General features: G+C 37.9%; 2 protein-coding genes and 1 long non-coding RNA gene across 3 annotated transcripts in view; 1 reads left to right on the top strand and 2 right to left on the bottom strand.

Moving 5' to 3' along the window:
* LOC122014000 overlaps nt 1–8,569 on the bottom strand; it is a gene marked incomplete at its 3' end in the record, with an annotated part of 50,752 nt that extends 42,183 nt beyond the window's left edge. The window contains exon 1 of the mRNA XM_042570199.1: nt 8,225–8,569. Coding sequence (XP_042426133.1) covers nt 8,225–8,569 — 345 coding nt within the window. The remainder of the gene's footprint in view (nt 1–8,224) is intronic.
* A 1,791-nt stretch (nt 8,570–10,360) lies between these two features.
* Nucleotides 10,361–15,861, bottom strand: LOC122013999 (cytochrome P450 71A1-like). The gene is made up of 6 exons (XM_042570198.1): nt 15,805–15,861; nt 15,727–15,737; nt 12,037–12,718; nt 10,716–10,790; nt 10,604–10,650; nt 10,361–10,484 (listed from the first exon to the last, which is right to left on the bottom strand). Exons 1-6 carry the CDS (start codon nt 15,859–15,861, stop codon nt 10,361–10,363), a joined length of 996 nt encoding a protein of 331 aa, XP_042426132.1.
* A 723-nt stretch (nt 15,862–16,584) lies between these two features.
* Nucleotides 16,585–18,944, top strand: LOC122016203. The gene is made up of 2 exons (XR_006121086.1): nt 16,585–16,845; nt 18,666–18,944. It is a non-coding gene; the product is annotated as an uncharacterized LOC122016203 (long non-coding RNA).
* The last annotated feature ends 1,114 nt before the right edge of the window (nt 18,945–20,058 follow it).

Here is a 20,058-nt window from a genome sequence, read left to right as displayed (position 1 = left end):
AGAACTTGTTTCATACTCGTTGCTTTGCCAATAACAAGGTTTGTAGTGTTATTATTAATAGGGAGAGTTGTACCAATGTGGCAAGTACTGATTTGTTGGAGAAATTGTCACTACCAACTCAGAAACATTCACACCCTTATTGACTCCAATGGCTAAAAAATTATGGTGAAATCAAGGTAACAAAGTAAGTCTTGGTAGCAATTTCCATTGGCAAATATGAAGATGAGATGTTGTATGATGTGGTTCCCATGCATGCATGCCATCTGTTATTGGGGAGACCTTGGAAATTTGATCAAAACCTATTATTCTTGTACCATTGACTCCAAGACAAGTTATGGAGGACCAGTTAAGATTACAAAAGGCAAATGAAAAGAAGAGAGGAATAGAAATTGAGGAAAAAAATTGAGGGAAAAGAATTTGATAAAAAAATTGAGAGAAAAGAAATTGAGGAAAAAAGACGAGAGAAAAGAAGATGAGAGGAAAGAGCCAAAAGGAATGGGAAAGGAAAAAAAAGGAGAGAGAAAAAAATAGCTTTTATGCAAAAAAAAAAGTTAGATCAAACGAGCTTTGTTTTCAAATCAACCTTTAGATTTGAAAGCATGAGCCTATAGCAATTATAAGGAGGCACTCTTGAGCATTAATGACCTTAACAATTCTTTGCCTAGTGTTATTGTTTCTCTCTTATAGGAATTCAAGGTGGTCTTTCCTGAAGAGGTTCCGCATGGTTTACCTCCGATTAGAGGAATTAAGCACCAAATCAACTTCTTACCTGGTGCATCCATTCCAAATCGACCTACTTATAGAAGCAATTCGGAGGAAGCAAAGGAACTTCAGAGGCAAGTTAATGAATTACTAGAGAAGGGGTATGTTCGAGAAAGCATGAGCCTTTGCGCCATGCTTGTGCTACTAGTTCCCAAAAAGGATGGAACATGGAGGATGTGTGTTGATTGTCAAGCCATCAATAACATAACGATAATGTATCACCATCCAATTCCTAGGATTGATGATATACTTGATGAATTGTATGGTTTTTGTGTGTTCACAAAAATTGATCTTAGGAGTAGGTATCATCAGATTAGGATGAAGGAAGGTGATGAATGGAAAACTAGTTTTAAAACTAAGCATGACTTATATGAATGGTTAGTAGTAATGCCTTTTGGTTTAATTAATGCTCTTATCACTTTTATGTGTTTGATGAACCTTATTTTACGTGCTTTCTTAGGTAGATTTGTAGTTGTGTATTTTGATGATATTTTGATTTATAACAGAAACTTAGAAAAGCATGTGACACATTTAAGGTCAGTTTTGAGTATGTTAAAAAAAGAGAAGCTTTTTGCTAATCTCAATAAATGCTCCTTTTGTATGGAGAAAGTTGTGTTTCTTGGTTTTTTTGTTAGTGCTAAAGGCATTGAGATGGATGAGGACAAGGTAAAAGCAATCCAAGAGTGACCAACATTGACAAAAATTAGCCAAGTGAGGAGTTTCCATGCTTTGGCCAACTTCTATAGACGGTTTGTTCATGATTTTAGCAATATTGCAGCTCCTCTTACTAAAGTCATCAAGAAAAATGAGTCATTCAAGTGGGGAGAGGAGAAAGAGAAGGCATTCAACACTTTGAAAGAAAAGCTAACTTCTGCTCCTTTACTAATTCTACCAGATTTTTCTAAAACCTTTGAAATGAATGAGATGCTTCCGGTGTTGGTATTGGTATTATGCTTATGCAGGAGATGAGACCCATTGCTTACTTGAGTGAGAAGTTGAGTAGAGCCACTCTCAACTATCCCACATACGACAAGGAGATGTACGCATTGGTGAGGGCATTGGAGACATGACATCATTACCTATGGTCGAAAGAATTCACAATTCACACAAATCATTAATCTCTAAAGCATTTGAGGAGCCAACATAAGTTGAATCGACGCCATGCTGATGCATTATCTCAAAGGTATGCTTTACTTGCCACTTAGATACAAAATTACTTGGATTTGAATACATCAATGATTTATATATAATGATGCTGATTTTTTTTATGTGTTCAAAGCATATGACAAGGTTGCATTTGGTAAGTTCTATAGGCATGATGGGTTTTTATTTCTTGAAAATAGATTGTGTGTGCCTATGTATTCGTTGCGTGAATTGTTTACTAGGGAAGCCTATGGTGGTTGGCTTGATGGGTCATTTTGGTGTTAAGACTTTAAGGGTTTTATAGGATCATTTCTTTTGGCCTCATATGAAACGTGACGTGGAGAGAATTTGTGAGAAGTGCATCACTTGCAAACAAACTAAATCTAAATTGAAACCCCATGGCTTGTATACTCCTTTGCCTATACCTAGTAACCTTGGGCTGATATTTCAACGGACTTTATTTTAGGATTATCCCGGACCAAGAGGGGGAGATATTCAATTTTTGTTATGGTAGATGGGTTTTCCAAAATGGCGCATTTCATTCCATGTCATAAAACTGATGATGCATCACATAGAATTGTTCTTTAAAGAGGTTATTAGGTTGCATGGCATGCCTAAGATTATTGTCTCTGATCGGGATGCAAAATTTTTGAGTTATTTTTGGAAAACTTTATGGGGAAATTAGGAATTAAATTATTGTTCTCACTACTTGTCACCTTCTAATTGATGGGTAAACTAAAGTGGTCAATCAAACTTTATTTTTTTTACTCCGTGTGGTCATTAACAAAAATTTGAGAATATGGGAAGATTGTCTATCTCATGTTGAATTTGCTTACAATAGGAGCATACATTCTGCGACTCAATTTTCTCCATTTAAAATTGTTTATAGTTTCAATCCCTTGTCACCATTAGATTTGATTCCTTTGGCTGTAAGTGAGCATAAAAACTTAGATCATAAGAAGAAGGCAAAATTCGTAAAGAAGATTCATGAATAAGCACGACTAAATATTGAGAAAAGAACCCAACAATACATGCAACAATCTAACAAGGGGCACAAGAAAATTGTATTTGAACCGGGAGAATGGGGCACCTCCAAAAGGAGCAATTTCCCAACAAACGTCGTTCTAAACTTCTACCTCGAGGGGATTACCCATTTCAAGTGTTGGAGCACGATAATGCCTACAAACTTGAACAACCAGGTGAGTATGATATACATTCTACTTTTAATGTTGTCTATTTATCCCCGTTTGATGCAGGTGATAATTTGAGGACAAATCATTTTTAAGAAGGGGAGAATGATGTATCCCTAAGGGAAAAAGCTACAAAAGATCATTAGTCACTTCCGGAAGGCCCAATTACAAGACTTCAGGCAAAACATTTCAATGAATCACTAAATGAGTTAATCAAAGAACATTGGGTAGATTATGAGAAAGGAGAGACCAAGATAATCCCAACTGCTAGTCATGGCCTAATCCACATAATCGGGCGTATCCATCCATGACTCAGCCGCGCTTAACAGAAGAATACTAATAAGCATAGTAACTCATTCATGCATGAAGACTTAAGTATTTTAGATTGCTTACATGAGGCATACGACATTGGGACTCTAATTGTGCATGCATTTATTTTATTTTGGGTTCCTAGATAGCTTTCATGGTGCATGAGACATTGGGACTCTAATTATGCATGCATGCGTTTTGTACTCTTCCTTGTTCACTCCCATTATATAAGGGAGGGATATCTTCATATGAAGTAACTTAGTTTTGGTGAGATTTGTGTGCTCTTTTAGTTCTTGAAAGGACATCTGAACTTGTCAAGTTTACTCTTGTGACGTTCAACCCATCGAAACTTACCACCCTTGGCATCGCTTTCCTTTTCCTTCATAGGCTTGGTTCGTGCCGGTTCTTGGTTACGGGTCAAGACTCACACCCTTATCTGCTAGTTGTTGGGGTTTTATCCATCATTGTCTCGACTTCCATCACATTTATTGGTGGGGTTCGTATCAGCACCACATGCCATTACCATGCCCTTTGGCATGACTGTGTGGCAGAGAAAATGAGGGGGGCATGCCCCTGCTATAAAAGAGGATTTTCTCTCATTTTCACTCATCTTTGGTTAGGAGTTTCACCCCTCTCCTTTGGGAAGGGTTCTCCCCTCTTGGGGGAACCCTCGAGCCTCTATCTTCGCTGATCTGTCGGATTCGTCCACCTCTAAAGTATGGATTGTAAGCAAGAAGACTGGAGATGCAATGATAAGCTTTCTCTTCTCTTGATCTCATTTATTGAGTTGTAGATTGTTATTTTCTCATCTCTTGGTTGTAAATAATTCACAATGGATTAGATCTCCAAATTTAGGATGTATGAAGTAATTATCTTCTGATGTTGATGTATGAACTATGTATTTGGTCTTTTCCTTATTTAATGATAGGTTTTATGACTTGTTCTTGTGTGTGTTGTACCTTATATGTATTTGACGAAATCTGTGTGAGGTCAATACATTTAGATGTAGAGTTTTAGGCATCATGTAGAGGAGGTGCTTTAGATTGTATGACCAGGGAACCCTGTGACAGAGGGGATCCTTACTTTCTCTTTCATTTCCTTGAAACAAAAATCAATTCTCTACAAGGAAAACTAATTATTGTTTGAGGAGTTTTACCAAATTAATATTATAAAGTGACTTGAGAAATCTAGCGATTATATGACCAGGGGCCCTATCACAGAAGGTATTCCTTTAATCGAACTTTCTACGTTATCTCTGAAGGCGCTGGAATTTTGTTCTATTTAAATTTCCCTGTACAAAAATTGTACAAGTACAGAACTATTCCTAGAAACCCGCATGTTCGATTAGACATGCATTCGATCAATCAAGCAAGTTCTTGAATGATCAAAGCACACCTTAATCGAAGTACAAGATCGCTGGCCTCTTGTGTTGGTGTTCCAAAAAAATGATACAAAGAAAACTAACTAGTTACGCAATGAAATTAAAGAACTAGTTGTACCTTTTCTTTGTAGCTAAAGACCTTTTGATCTTCTGTCATATTCCTCTCCTCTTCTTGGACGTCGTGTGGGTGATGATCTACCAAGACAACACCACCCTCCTCTTCTCGGTTTCCAAACCGCCGGCTACAAAAGGAGGCTCTAGGATGAGGCACCTTCTAATCTTCTTCCTTCTCCTCTTCTTCTTCTTCTCCTAGCCACCTCCCACCAAGAAAGAGAGGGGTGCCAACCCTTAGCAAGAGAGGAAAGGGGGTGCCGACCCTTGTTATAGAGGAGGAGGGGTGCCGGCCACAAGGAAGAGATGTGGCCGGCCCTAGGTGGAGATGTGGCCAGCCCTAGCCAAGGTGGAAGGGGCCGTCGACCGCAAGGAGAAGAAGAGGTGAGGGAGAATTAGAAAATTAGGTTTTAGGAGCTACCACCTACTCCTTTTTATAGGCTTGCCGTCGGTTACAAGGAAAGAAAAAATAATAGAATTTTGTTTAGAAAAAATCTAAAAAAACCAAGTTAAACCAAACCAAGTTATGGATGGGTGGATGCGAGGCTTTATATAGAGGCTATAACAGGGACCTAGAGGAGGAATTGGTTTAGGCCTCCTAATGGGCCCGAACACCCAACCCAAGTCCATCAATAATAACTCATACCACTAAAGGGTTATTATTGAACTACCGCACTAATCTCATATTACAATATGGTCTCCTTCTTATCATGAGTGCGTTAATCTCCCCGTGTTTAATTGAGTTACTAACAACTCAATTAATTAACATATGATTCCAAGAGTAGTACCACTCAACTTTATTATCATGCCGGACTAAGTTCACCTGCAGGGTTTACATGATAATCCTTATGAGCTCCTCAAAGGGACATCATCAGTCTAAATAATTAGGACACAGATTCCTTCTATAATCAACAATGCACCATATAAATAATACTATCTTCCAACTTATCGGGCCTATTGATTTAACGAATAAATCACATCCATTGATACGTTAAAGAAATAAATACTAAGTATACATGCTTGTTATTATATAGGGATTAAGAGGACGCACATCCATAATAACAGAGGTTCTGTTCTTTTATATAGTCAGTATAAATCAAACAACCTCAAACGGTCCTGCTCAATACACACATAGTATACTAGTGTAATTTTATAGTCAAGATAAACTAATACCAAATTACACTACAACCGTTCCAATGGTTTGTCCCAATCTATCTTGGTTGTGAGCTACTATTTATAATTTATAAGGAACTGATAACATGATCTTCTGTGTGACACCACACACCATGTTATCTATAGTATAAATTAAATAGTACACTACATTGACATATATATAAATATAAAATGCAGACATATGACTAAAGTGATTCTCATTTCAAAATATTTCAAAACAGATGTTCATACAAAAGTTAGGCTTATAGTATACATCCCAACAATCTTCCACTTATACTAAAAGACTGTGCTTCCATAAATGCTTCCATACATCTGATTCTCATCCTCTCAATATGCCTATCAAAAGATCTCGCCGGAAGGACCTTAGTGAAAGGATCTGCCAGGTTATCTGTTGATGTAATCTTGGCGACAACAACCTCTCCTCATTTTATGATGTCTCGTATCAGGTGGTACTTGCGCTCAATGTGTTTACTTACCTTATGGGCTCGTGGTTCCTTCGAGTTTGCTACTATACCATTGTTATCATAATAAATTGTGATAACTTTGGACAAACCAAGAATCACATCTAAGTCCATCAAGAAGTTTCTGAGTCATACAACTTCTTTGGTTGCCTCAGAGGCTGCCACATACTCAGCTTCCATGGTGGAGTCTGAAACGCATTTCTGCTTAACACTTCTCCATGCTATGACTCCACCTCGCAAAGTAAACACATACCCCGAGGTTGATTTACTACTGTCCCTATCTGATTGGAAGTCCAAATCCGTGTAACTCACAGGGAGCAAATCATCTGCTTGGTAAACCAGCATATAATCTTTAGTCCTTCTCATGTACTTTAATATATGTTTTACGACAGTCCAATGTCCCTATCCTGGATTACTTTGATATTTGCTAACCATGTCCACGGCAAAACAGATATCCGGTCTCATGCATAACATTGCATACATTATGCTTCCTACAACTAAAGCATAAGGAACTGCCTTCATTTCCTCTATCTCTTTTGATGTCTTTGAAGACATCTCTTTAGATAAAGGTACTCCATGCCGAAAAGGTAGAAAACGATGTATGAAGCTTGGGATAAGAAAAACATCCTTTTTTTGTGATCTCTTATTACTTTGATCCCAAGAATATGTCCACATTCACCCAAGTCCTTCATATCAAACTTCTTGGACATTCATACCCTTACGTCTGACAATACTTTGGCATTGTTGCCAATGAGCAAAATCTCATCTACGTATAGTACAAAAAATACCACACGTTTCTGTCACTTTTGTAGTATACACAAGACTCATCCGGACACTGAATGAATCCATAAGACTGGATCACTTTATCAAACCGGATGTTCCAAGATCTCGAAGGTTGCTTCAGTCCATAAATAGACCGATTGAGCTTACATACAAGATGCTCTTTTCCCTTCGCAATGAATCCCTCTGGTTGCTTCATATAGATGTTTTTTCAAGACTTCCGTTAAGGAAAGCTGTCTGGACATCCATTTGCCAAACCTCATAATCCATATGAGCAGTAATAGATAAAAGAATCGGGATAGACTTAAGCATGGCTACTGGCGAAAAAGTTTCCTCGTAATTGATTTCCTCTTTTTGAGTATACCTCTTCGCAACAAGCCTAGCTTTAAAGCACTACAACAAAAACATTAAAAGACAACGGTTAAAAATCGTTGTCGTAGGCCCTTTAAACCGTTGTAATTGGCAGTGTTGTTAAAAGTGGGGGGCTACAACAACGGTTATAAACCGTTGTCTTTGAATGAAAAGATAACAGTTTTACAACGGTTTTAAACCGTTGTCTTTGAATGAAAAGACAACGTTTTAAAACCGTTGTTATTTAGAGCATTTTTAATAACGTAACACTGCCAATTACAATCGTTTTTGGGGATACGACAACGGTTTTTAACCATTGTCTTTGAGGGTGATAGACAACAATAACAGTTTTAAACTGTTGTCTTTTAAATTATTATCTTTTAATACCAATATATCATATTTCAATTTAAATATATAATAAAGAATCATAATTAAGAAAGAATATTCTCCACATCAATATCATTCAAAATGTTAGTTATACAAGAATTACAATCACAAAAGAAGAAACATATCTCATGTTCAAATAAAATTTATCCCATTACAAATAAACTTCCATGGAAAACCACATATTGCATATATGTTAAAGTGCAAATTGTATCGAAAAGAAGCTTCGGCCTATCCTTACACCGTATTGTGACCACAGAATAATCCTTGTCAAACCAATTGACAACAGTAACCTTTGTCCGGCAATTCTCGTTCCCACTATCTTCTTCAGACCTCTTATAATCCCTATCATCGAGCATCAACTGGTGAAGCCTTCTCTCTGTGTTAGTGATACCCATGGAAACTGCAGTCTTGGCTCCCCTATGCCTGTTGTTCCCTTTTAGCACATTGCAAAGTAGTTGTTTGATTCTAGAGAGTCTTTGAGGATCAGTTATAGCTGAATTCATCTCGTCGCTCACCTGCATAATTGCTGCGGCTCGAGTGTTGTGTGTCCAGACCTCAGCACTCACCACATTGCATTTAATATCAGTAAGAACAGCACTAACTTTAGAGAGGAGGCCAGGTCGATCTGTCCCTGTCAGCTCGATGGATGTGTGATTGGAAGAAGGTTTGAGATCTACATATCTCCTTCGTGAAGGTACATCATAAGAACCTTCCCCTATGGACTATAAAACAACTCTTGGGCATTTCGGGTGCTGTGGTACATAACGAAATAAGAGAATGCAGGAAGATGGAATTGAAATAAAATACCTTTTGAATGCACTCCTTTATATTATCAAGGTCCTTTTGTCTCTCAATTTTCTTCAGCAAGTTGTCCAAGTTATTTATGATCAAAAGAGACAAGTTTCAAAATCTTGAGCAATTCACTTCAGCAAGTTGAAACTGGAACTAGTCGCCAATCCTGTCTGGTAGGATTGGATGGACTCTGGTTAACCTAGAATTTTCACAAATTTAACTTGGAAAGAATAGTCAGACCTCCAAGTGAAACCACAGTCCAGATTTTTCAATACAAGGGTCCTAACAATTTAAAGAATAAACTCATTGAAAGAAAAAAAACACACCTTTTGGTTAAAATTCCATCTCCCCTCTTGATGGAATAAAGTCCTCTCCATTGCCAACTCTGAGCTGCAACATTTGCTTTAGTTGTCATAAATAACCTCAAATAATACGTAAAAGTATAAATACAAAACATAAAACCATACTCGGGGAGGCTGTAATACTATGCCTCCTACTTGAGTAAAAGCAGTGACAATGCTAACGCCACAAGCATGTAGGAGTGGGTTAGGATCATAATTATTGAACCTCAAAGCCTATCATCCAAGGATAAGCATGAAAAAATAGCATACAGGTCATACCAACAAAATCAATCTTAAAGATCGGCACATACCTCACTGAGGACACTCATTCGTTCTTGAGGCTTCAACCTTGACTTTTCCACCAGGGAAGCTCATTGAAATGTTGATAGTGATTTGGTATATCTTTGCAGTGAAATGCTTCATTACATATGGTTCAAAAATTCTTCATTACAGCGATTTGGTATATAAAAGCAGCTTCTCCTAGTTCTTAAAATAATGCTTCATTACATATGGTTCAAAAATTCTTATAAACCAATTGATTGCAAAATGCTGACAAATAATGAAACAACACAACCCGAAAAAACTCACATTTCATCTTTGCAAGGCTTGCCACTTATCCCAATGATTTTAAATTCTTGATTTGTATGAGTTGTCTTCACTCTCGAATTTTCAAAGCTCTTCTATCCTAGTAACAACAAACAGTGAAAAAATAATCTTAGTAGACATAATATGAAGAATGTAACAAGCAAGTTAAAACAAGTTGCCTCAATAGGTATATTATATATAGGCATTCAATAACCTAGAAAATAAAAATAAAGAACAAATTCTTAATCACCTTATTCCAGTCCAATTGGTATGCATCCTTGACATTTTGATTTGCAAGTAGAAAACCAACCACTAGTCCAGGACACACAGTCATAATAGTAGAGACATCTATATTCAACAAATAAGAAAGATAATAACATTTTTAAAACAATAAAGTATTTAGGAAGACTTATGAATACTAAGTAACAGTAGTATAAACAAGAAGACATCTATAATATCTTCTTTATGGGAAGACTTATGAATACTAAGTAACAGTAGTCTCAGTTTTTGAAACAAACTACATCAAATAATGGAATGGAAGGGAAAAAATGTTACCAAAAGGGAGAGTTTTGTGGTTGTGGCCACTACTAACATTTAAACGCCTCCCGGTGAGAATTTGCTGCCGGTCGTGCAACCTATTTGCCTCTGCAACTCTGGATTGTCATGATCAGCAGCAAATGCTTGCAGAAACTTTGCTGACATATTTCTCTTCCTGCAACTACAAAATCCGAAATAGAACCAGATCACTCGGGCCAGAAATTAGATTAGGGTTTAGTAAAATACTTACCTCCTTTAATTTGTTCTACAATATTTCCTGACAAACATGCCAGCATTCACCCTTCACCAGCAGTGCCCCTGATGCTACTTCTACCAAAGTAGTCCCACTACATTAGAATGATATTATACACCTAGCTAAAAGAGATCCCTTTTCCAATTTCCAATCCCCAACCGAACTCAGCTTCTCTCCAAAACTTCCCTCCCTGGCTGGACTACCAACCACACCGAAGAAAATAGGCAGGTACACCTTCAATAAGAAAGGCACATAAGGAGAAGAAAAACAAAAAGAAAATACAGAAAAGGAAGCAACTTCAACACATTAGCCACTCCCTGTGACAGGTGCACCACCATAAACAAAAACAATAATAGAAATAAAAACAAATAAAACAAAACTTGTTGCCTTCCTGTAGCTCCAATTTCCTTTTGTTATTATCGACTAGAGAAGAAATGTGTGTAAGGAAGGTGTCAGAGGCAGGGAGTTCAGACGGGAGGAACCTAGCAAGGCATGGATGTGGGGTTTTGCGATCCCAAGGATGGTGAAAGATTCCAATAGGGGATGAACTTGGAATTGAATGGAATGGATTGTTCTTTTAGTTAATTCCTTATTGGAATGGGAATTGTTCAATAAAGTATAGAAACGCAGAGGTAGGAATTACTGGGCAAAATTTAGGACCGAAAATATACTAGATTACACGATACAAAAGAAGACTGTTGTTGCAACAGAAGAAATACAAAAGAAATATGCAGAGGCAGGAATTTCCGCATGTATTCCAAGCCAAATTGTGGTTAACTAGCATACATATATGATAATTAACTGTATGAAAGATAATTCATTTATCTCACAAGGATCATATATGCTAAGAATCCTACATAGTTGTAGTGTTTTTTGCTTCAAAGAGTTAGGTTCAATGAATTTGAGTGGTTAGTGCAAATCAAGTACAACATCTCATAGAAGATTAAAGCGTTCCACAGTATTGTACTCGTCTCAATGGTTGCTCAGAGATCAGATAAGGAAATGACTTACTAGATACTCTAAAAGGATAACCATATATAAACAACTTCCGTCCTTGCACTTGTGAATTCTGGAATTCCAAGCTCTAATCTTTTGGTGATGTAAGTTTAAGAAATTAGCAAATGTAATACAAATAAAGAGTAAATCTAAATTACTTTTGCACCGTATAAAGTGTGATATAACCATTCATACTAGAACTTAGACAATACATTTATATATGGAGATGTAGTGTCGATGCTGATCTGCCATAGACCAAAATAACACCACTGCATTTCTATACTTTATTGAACAATTTTCCACATATAACCTCTGAACATTAAAACCACTAGTCCAGGTCAATAAAGTTTTTAGGATTGTTTTGAAAAAATAATTGTCTCACAAGAAGACATTCCCTAAAAATGTATTAGGGAATGTCCTCATACGGTTCGGCTATTCGACCTATTTGCTGTGGAAGTTGAGCAGAGGAGAAGAATTAATCTACCTGAAGAAGCGCCTTGATGACTTCCGGAGTGAGGATGGATTCCAACACGGGATCCTTCTGAAGGGAGATCAAAACATCCACAAAATCTTTCTCATCATCCGACGACACTCGCTCTTCATGTTCCTTGATAACATGATCCAGCAGATCGTCCCACCTCTTATGGGTCTTCTTCACTCGCGCCACCTTGCCGATCAACCAATCCACCCAACCGAGCCACGGGAGGTAATCCCCGAGATAAATCTTGGCCAGCAGCACCGAGTTCTCTGAGATGAGCTTCGAGAACAACCCTTTCCTCCCTTCGAACTTCTCCCCCGTGACTATCTGACACAGGATGTCGTTGGAGAAGGCAAACAGGATGGAGGACATGTCGATCTCCGATGCCAATCCACGGGAGCAGATGGCGGCAACCATGGTGGCCACCTCCTGCTCACGAACCAGAGTGTAGTACTGTACCATCTTGGGGCTCAGCAGGTGGAGGCTGCATATCCGGCGGCGTTGCCTCCACTTGTCGCCGTAGGGGGCGAAGGCCATGTCGCTGCAATCATCGAGGAGGGTGCGAGTGACGGTGGTGGAGGAGCTGCTGGCGCAGATGTGATCATGGGTGCGGAGGACATCCCGAGCAGCGTCGAGGGAGGAGATGACGAGGGTCAGGACGCGACCGAGGCGGAGGCAACACCTAGAGCTGTATGAGGAGAAAGATCGTATGAGGAGAGAGGTTTAGGGTTCGGGTAGGCTAAGGGGGGAAAATAGTGCGCCAAAAATTTTTCAGAGAGAGAGAAGAAAATGACTGCTACAACAAAAACGACGAAGGGGGAAAAATGGCGAAAGAATAAAGTCAAAGACAACGGTTTATTAAAACTGTTGTCTTTGACCCCTAAAAAAGCGTTTAAAGACAACAGTTTTAGAAAACTGTTGTAAAAAGTGTTGTTGATTTTACAAAAAGTCGCTCAACAACAACGATTTTTACAAAACTGTTGTCTTTTATTTTTTTCGGGCGCTCAAAGACACCGGTTTTGCCAAAAACCGTTGTCTTTTACCAAATTAACAACAGTTCCTTCTAAAACCGTTGTTTTTATGGTGTTGTCTTTTAATAATTTTGTTGTAGTGAAGGTTTCCACCTTTCTGTCTGTCCCTCTTTTCCTTTTGTAGACCTGTTTACATCCAATGGATTTTATACCATTTGGTGGTTCTACAAGCTCTCAGACCTGATTAGAATGCATAGATTCTATTTTAGAGTTCATTGCACTTTGCCAAGATGCTGCATCTTTATCTTGGAGTGCTTCATCATATGTCCAGGGATCAACTTCATGTTCACCAGGGATCAAGTCCGAAGACTCTCCCAAAAACATGAATCTATTAGGTTGTTTAACAGCCCTCCCACTACGACAAGGCACTACCTGTAATTGTGCATCATTTGTGACACGTGTTGCAGTTACTTGTGGTATCTCATCTTGTACCATTGGTACTAAAGTAGAAGTGTCTTGTCTTATTTCCTCAAGAATAATTTTACTCATAGGCTTGTGGTTCATTACATAGTCCTCTTCTAAAAATCGGGCATTGGTGCTAACAATGACCTTATGATTTTAGGACTATAAAGCAAATCACCTTTCGTTCCTCTAGGATATCCCACGAACAAGTGAACTTCTGTATGTGATTCCAATTTATCAGCGTCTCCCTTTAGCACATGTATTTGGCTACCCCAAATTCGAATGTGTTTCAAACTAGGCTTACACTCATTCCATAATTTTGTGGGAGTAGAGGGTACTAACTTAGAAGGTACCAAGTTCAAAATGTACGCTACCGTTTCTAGAGCATATCCCCAAAATGAATTTGGTAATTCTGAATAACTCATCATTGATCTAACCATTTCTATAAGAGTCTTATTCCTTCTTCTGTCACACCATTCTGTTGGGGTGTACCAGGTGCAAACAATTAGAATTGAATCTCGGCCTCTGATAAGTAACTCCTAAACTCTCCTAAGAGGTACTCTCCACCACGATCAGACCATAGTGTCTTGATACTTTTACCATGACATTTCTCCACATCAGCCTTGTACTCTTTGAACTTATCAAAGCACTCAGACTTACGACGCATCAAGTAAATGTACTCATATCTCGAATAGTTGTCTATAAAAGAGACAAAATATTCAAAACCACCTCTTGCCTGGATAGTCATAGGCCCACACAAATCAGAATGAACTAATTCCAATACTTCTTTGGCTCTATACCCCCTTTGCCTTAAAAGGTCTCTTAGTCATTTTTCCTTCCAAGCAAGACTCGCAGGTCGGAAAGTTTTCCACTACCAATGAACCCAAAGGTCCATCGGCTATTAACCTTTGAATCCTACTCAAGTTAATATGACCCAACCTTAGATGCTAAAGATATGTTTGGTTCATTTCTGAAGATTGCTTTGAATCCTACTTATTAGAATTAGAAGATGTGTTATTAATTTCCATTTGTTGCATCATGGGAGTTATTGGATTAAGAGTATATAAATTGCCAACCAACGCACCAGAATAGATAATCACCCTATTTTTCTTAACAACCAATTTGTCATCAAATGAAATAGAATATCCATCCATAAATAATTTAGAAACTGAAACCAAGTTCTTTCTAAAACATGGTACATAAAGACAATTTCTCAGAATTAAATTTTTATTCCTATCAAAAGATAAATAAACATCTCCCACTACAACAGTCGCCACTCTCGTAGCATTGCCCATATAGACGGTGATTTCCCCTTCATATAGTCATTGGGTTTCCTAGAACCGCTGCAATGAATTACAGACATGATCAGTGGCTCTTGGATCTACACACCAGGTACCGGTAGATAACACCGCTAAACATGTTTCAACAACTAATGAATAAAATACACCTTTATTGTTCTCTTACCTAGCAGCCCGATTCTGGTGTTCGAAGAGTTCCTTGAGATTGAGCATCATGTCATAGGAAGTGGGTAGGGCTTGATGTTGATGTTGCAGCACATTTGACATAGAAGCCAAAATGTAACACCGCATCATCTCATCTGTCTTGACCCATTTCCTATGTCTCTCTATTTCCTCTTCACTAGAATCCTTATCAGGCACGCTAGCACAAACCTCAAGAAGTACGAACTTGTATTCTTTAGCAGTTAAGACAATGTCCAAGTTTCGTTTCTAATCAATATAATTTGGACCAGTAAGTTTATTTTCTTTTAAAATAACAGCAAGAGGATTACAAGCCATTTTGAAATCTTGAGAATCACAAAATAAAATATTTGGTCAAAACTTTAGAATTTAAAATAATATTGATACCTCAAACAATATAATTTAAATTCACCAACACCTCAAAACACCATAAATTTCGTATGCCACGATAGTGTGGACGTATACTAATTCAAACATTTGTAAAAGGAGATTTTACCCATTAATTTTATTATTTCATCAACCTAACTTTATGACAAATAAAATTAATAGTTGGTTCATCTTCGGTCACACAAATAATAGCAGTGACTCCGATGGGGAAGATACTATTAAATGTGCTTAAGTATATATCATTACTTGATACATAGTCTATTAATTAGAATTGTGCCCCTTCAGATTGAGAAGATCATACATACCTAAATAATTTTTTATAATCATTAACAAATAGAGCCTTCGGCAAAATGGATGATCTAGACCAATTGTTATATGTATATAGCTGTTCCTCTCACCTAATTGTTAGCTGCACAAGCAAGAATGAGCTCGAGCTACCTATGAATCTATGATAGTCATTTTTGTGTGATGTGCACATGGAGCCACTGCCCACTCCCTATTGCAGCAATTGGAGTGCAAAGAATAACACCCATGACTGGGTCCAACCACGCATATTTGATTACAATAATAAATAGACAGTAGTTGGGTGATATTTTTGCAATACAGTATGTGGTCATGTTAGACTGCAATGCACGCATTCAAATATTAACTAATTGCATTAAACGCCTTAATATTTTTAACCCATTCTACTTTTCCTATGCAATTTTCCTATAAGATTCCTCATCTCTTGCTACTCTAAGGTCATGAAGAGAGGTGTCTAGGTGTAGCAATATCATGAAGAAGAGAGGTGTCTAGGTTGAGGTCAAACCTTGACAGGAGAATTGCTTTAGGGCACTTTGGCATTTGGGATTTTCTTGGAGTGCCAAGTCCAAAAGCTAAGGAATAAAAAAATTAAAATAATGTGGGTCGCATGGGAAATCAGCTGATGGGTGAGGTTATTTGGGAGATTGAACTGGATATGTGTGATTGTTATCCCGAACTATTTGATAAGTCAAATTTCGAGGACGAAATTTTTTTAAGGAGGAAGAATTGTAAGGACCCACGAGCGAAATAAAGGAATTTATTTACAAATATATCTAAGGTTACACAAGCGCTAATTAAAGGATTAACTTATAAAATATTCTACAAATTTTAGGAATTCTTTTAGAATTTTAATTGAACTTATAGGATATATTTTGAGGGGATAGAAGTATTAAGTTCGGGGAAAATATATAATACTCAGTTAGGTTAGGAGTTGATCAACTTACTTAACTTAAGGTTAGGAATAAAAACCTAGGTATTTATATCTATACCTTTTGCTGATTACTGAGGTTTTCGCCCGAAATCGCCGACACCCCCCGTGCGGTTTACCTCCGTGCGATGCTTCCCACCATTCGCTAAGCTCTGGTCAGGCAACATCTCACGTCGCCGATCTTGTGGAGGGCATCCGAGGGAACGCCGGAACCTTTGACAACCTCATCGTTGGCGCGAGAGCATTGGGCGACGGCTTCCGACGGAGGCATAAAGCCTCTAAAAAGGTAAGTACTTCTCCTATGAACGTAGGGGATCTGTGAGGTATGGAATTGGAACCTAGGAGGTGTTGAAACGACTAATATGAGGTTCGATTGTTTGAAGTAGGTTGTGATTCGGTGTTGTTTCGTGAAGTTCTTGTTTTAACTTGAGGTTTCTGTGGTGTGTTTTTTTGGTGGGTGCCCTTCTTCAGATACTTGTATTGGTTTTGTGAGCTTGTTAGACGATGACTATTTCAGGTTTTCCGCAAAGATTTGAGGTCTTGGATGTGCTTATCAACTGTTCGATGGATGGTGTGTGTCGCGAGTTTATTTATGGTTCTCTTCTTGCTCCATTGTGTGATTCCTACTGGTTTTCTTCAACGAATTTGGGTGTTGGGATCTGAATGAGTTATGTTCGGTCCTACCCGAGGTTTGCAGGGGAATGGGTTGTGATTCAGACTTCGGTGATGATTCTGTTCTATTGCATGGTTTTATATCGGTTTTCAGCAACAGATTTGGGGATTTGGCCGCTCGCGTTTTGGTATTTTGGTTTAGATCAGTTTTCTCTAATGGATTGAGTGTTGTAGGCCTCAAGGGTTGGTTCTGGTATTGCTAGCTAGCAATACTAGGTGTTGTTCATTAATAATGGACGGAGAATTTTATTTCTTTTAGTTGTGAAATGAAAAGTTGATTGGTTTCAGCGCAAAGCTTCTTGATCGATTGTTTCGGATTCGTGATACTTTGATAGGTTCATGGCATTTGGTGTGTCTTTACGCTTAAGGTGATATTTGGGGGATGGATGTTGATTTGGAATTTTATCATATTTTCTCGAAGTCTTTTGCGATCACTGGTCTACTGTTGATTGGGAATGTTGTTGGTTCTCTTGTGAAACCGTGAGGGAATTTTTGTAGTGTCGTTGGTAATTCATACTTGGATCTCCGTCATTAAGCTGTTCTCTGAATTGTGAAGGTTGCAATTAGCTTTGGATTACTTTGAATTGGGTTTTGTTATACTTCCTTGGTAAGCTTGGTCTGCAGTAATTGGTTGCGAGTTGGTCTTGGATTTGATATTTTCTTCGTGAATCACAGTCTACTGAGAGAAGTGTTAAACTCTGATGTGTTCTATTCTATGTCTACCGGTGGGATTTGGTGTGATTTCATTTGTGGTAGCTGTAGATTTGTGAATGATGTTCTGTTTTTTTTCTGGATGCTCTTGGGTTCATGAATGGGGTTGATGTTCTTTGGATGGGTTTTAGTTCGTGTTCATTGATTCTAGAAGATGTTTTATTTATGTTGATGCAGATTTAAATCACTTAATGTGTATTGTAGATATTCTTCCTTGTCATTTTACATGAGTATGAATACAAAATGAATAGATAAAGTTCTCTATTGTTCATGAATGACTAAAGAGTGTATACTGAATGGATGAAACAGGTTATTGTTACTATGGATAGATCATGTTTTCTTATTAAGTTAATAGGATAAGTATGAACATATGTGATAGCAGTACAGGATGAGTGATCCGGGATGAGCTTCGGGGAGGGCCCATCCAAATTTGACTGATAAATTGTATATGCTAGCTTTGGCTATATGACTATATGTTCTAGGTACCTTTAGGATCATGTGACTGTTGACTGACTCTAACTGTGGTTACCGGATATGCGACATATTCACCCTAATTAGCTACATAGGATTATTTATGTATGGTATATTTTTCTTTGCTATATCGTAATTGGGTGATGCTTGTATTTGGCTTCTAGTGACTAATTCTATTACTTTATGGATATCCGCTTATTCATATCCGATTTATGCTTGCTGGGCCGTAGACTCATGATGTCTACATTACAGGTGAGGATGGTTCTCAAGATATGACAGAAGGCCCTCGGACGGAATAGACAAGGAGGCGAGATGGATGCATGGTACTTTCCGCTGGTTTAGGAGTGCAGAGTATATTGGCTTCATTGCGGGAGATTATTCCTTTGATATTCGTAAGAGGGAGGTTTGGGGAACTTATTGTTCTTTATTCACTAAATCTTGATGTTACAGACATTTCCTTAAATAAAGATAGTTATCCATGATGGGGATTGTACTAGGGCTTTCCACTGAGCGGTTGATGAGAGCGTAGTTTAAAAAAAAACTGGAGAGTAAATTTGGGGATGTTTCAGTTGGTATTAGAGCGGTCACTCCTAAAGGACAGTGTGCGCACTCCATCTCGTCAGGAACTCAGCTTCTTCTGCCTTCAAGTCTGTAAAAATTAAATTTATAGTCATAAATTTAGCTATATTTATGTATATACTTGAGATAATGGAGTAATCAATCTTATTAATACTAAATGATTAACATGCAGACTATTAGTAAAGTTTGGCGGTTACGTTGTACTAGGTGTTAGTTTACTACTGTCATGCATGTGATTTGTTTTGAACTATGCACAATGTATTCACTATCATACACCACTGAGATTCGGTATAGTGGTGGTTTTACAACTGTAGATTGTCCTTTCTTTTGGAACACCTCCAAGCCTAATATTAAATTATCATTAATACCATGAGATAATAGGAACTAGCATGATAGAAAAATTTTCTACCCACAATGCTACGCCCAAATTGGTGGTAGTTCATTCGTTGAAGCTTTGTATGTCCTTTGAAATCATTTAAGGCTCGGTTGTACTATTATGGCATCTTGTTGATTAAAAAGTTGTTGGTGAGTAAAAGCATATTTGTTCAGCATAGCCTGGTCCTTGTACTTTATGCCAACTGCTTATGTTAGCTACAAATAAAACATACCCATTTATTCTTTTGGTTACATGTTCCATTTTGGTCTCAGAGACTGACCTCCATAATATTCGTCCTAGTTGGGATTCAAACATGGTCCTCTTATCACTTTCCATGCTCTTATAAATTATGAAGCTTAGTCGTGACTATGAATTAAAAAGGAGAACAAGAGAATGCTATGCAACAAATCATACTTACCGGAGTGCCCCTTACAAAAGTAGATACATAGCCAGGTATGCTTCCATCCTTGTCTGGTAGAGGGGCCAGTCTTGAGAGACCAAAATCAGCTACTTTAGCAATAAATTTAGAGTCCAATAGAATATTGCTTGCTTTAATATCACGATGAAATATTGGAGGATCTGCTTCGTTATGCAGATACAAGATGCCCCTAGCTGAACCAAGAGCAATATGCAACCGCTTTGGGAAACTTAAAGATTCTTTTTGTTTCCCTGATTAACAAAGGGCAGTAG

This window comes from Zingiber officinale, chromosome 8B (genome assembly GCF_018446385.1).
Source record: "Zingiber officinale cultivar Zhangliang chromosome 8B, Zo_v1.1, whole genome shotgun sequence".
Taxonomy (NCBI): domain Eukaryota; kingdom Viridiplantae; phylum Streptophyta; class Magnoliopsida; order Zingiberales; family Zingiberaceae; genus Zingiber; species Zingiber officinale.
This window is presented reverse-complemented; position numbering and strand designations above follow the sequence as displayed.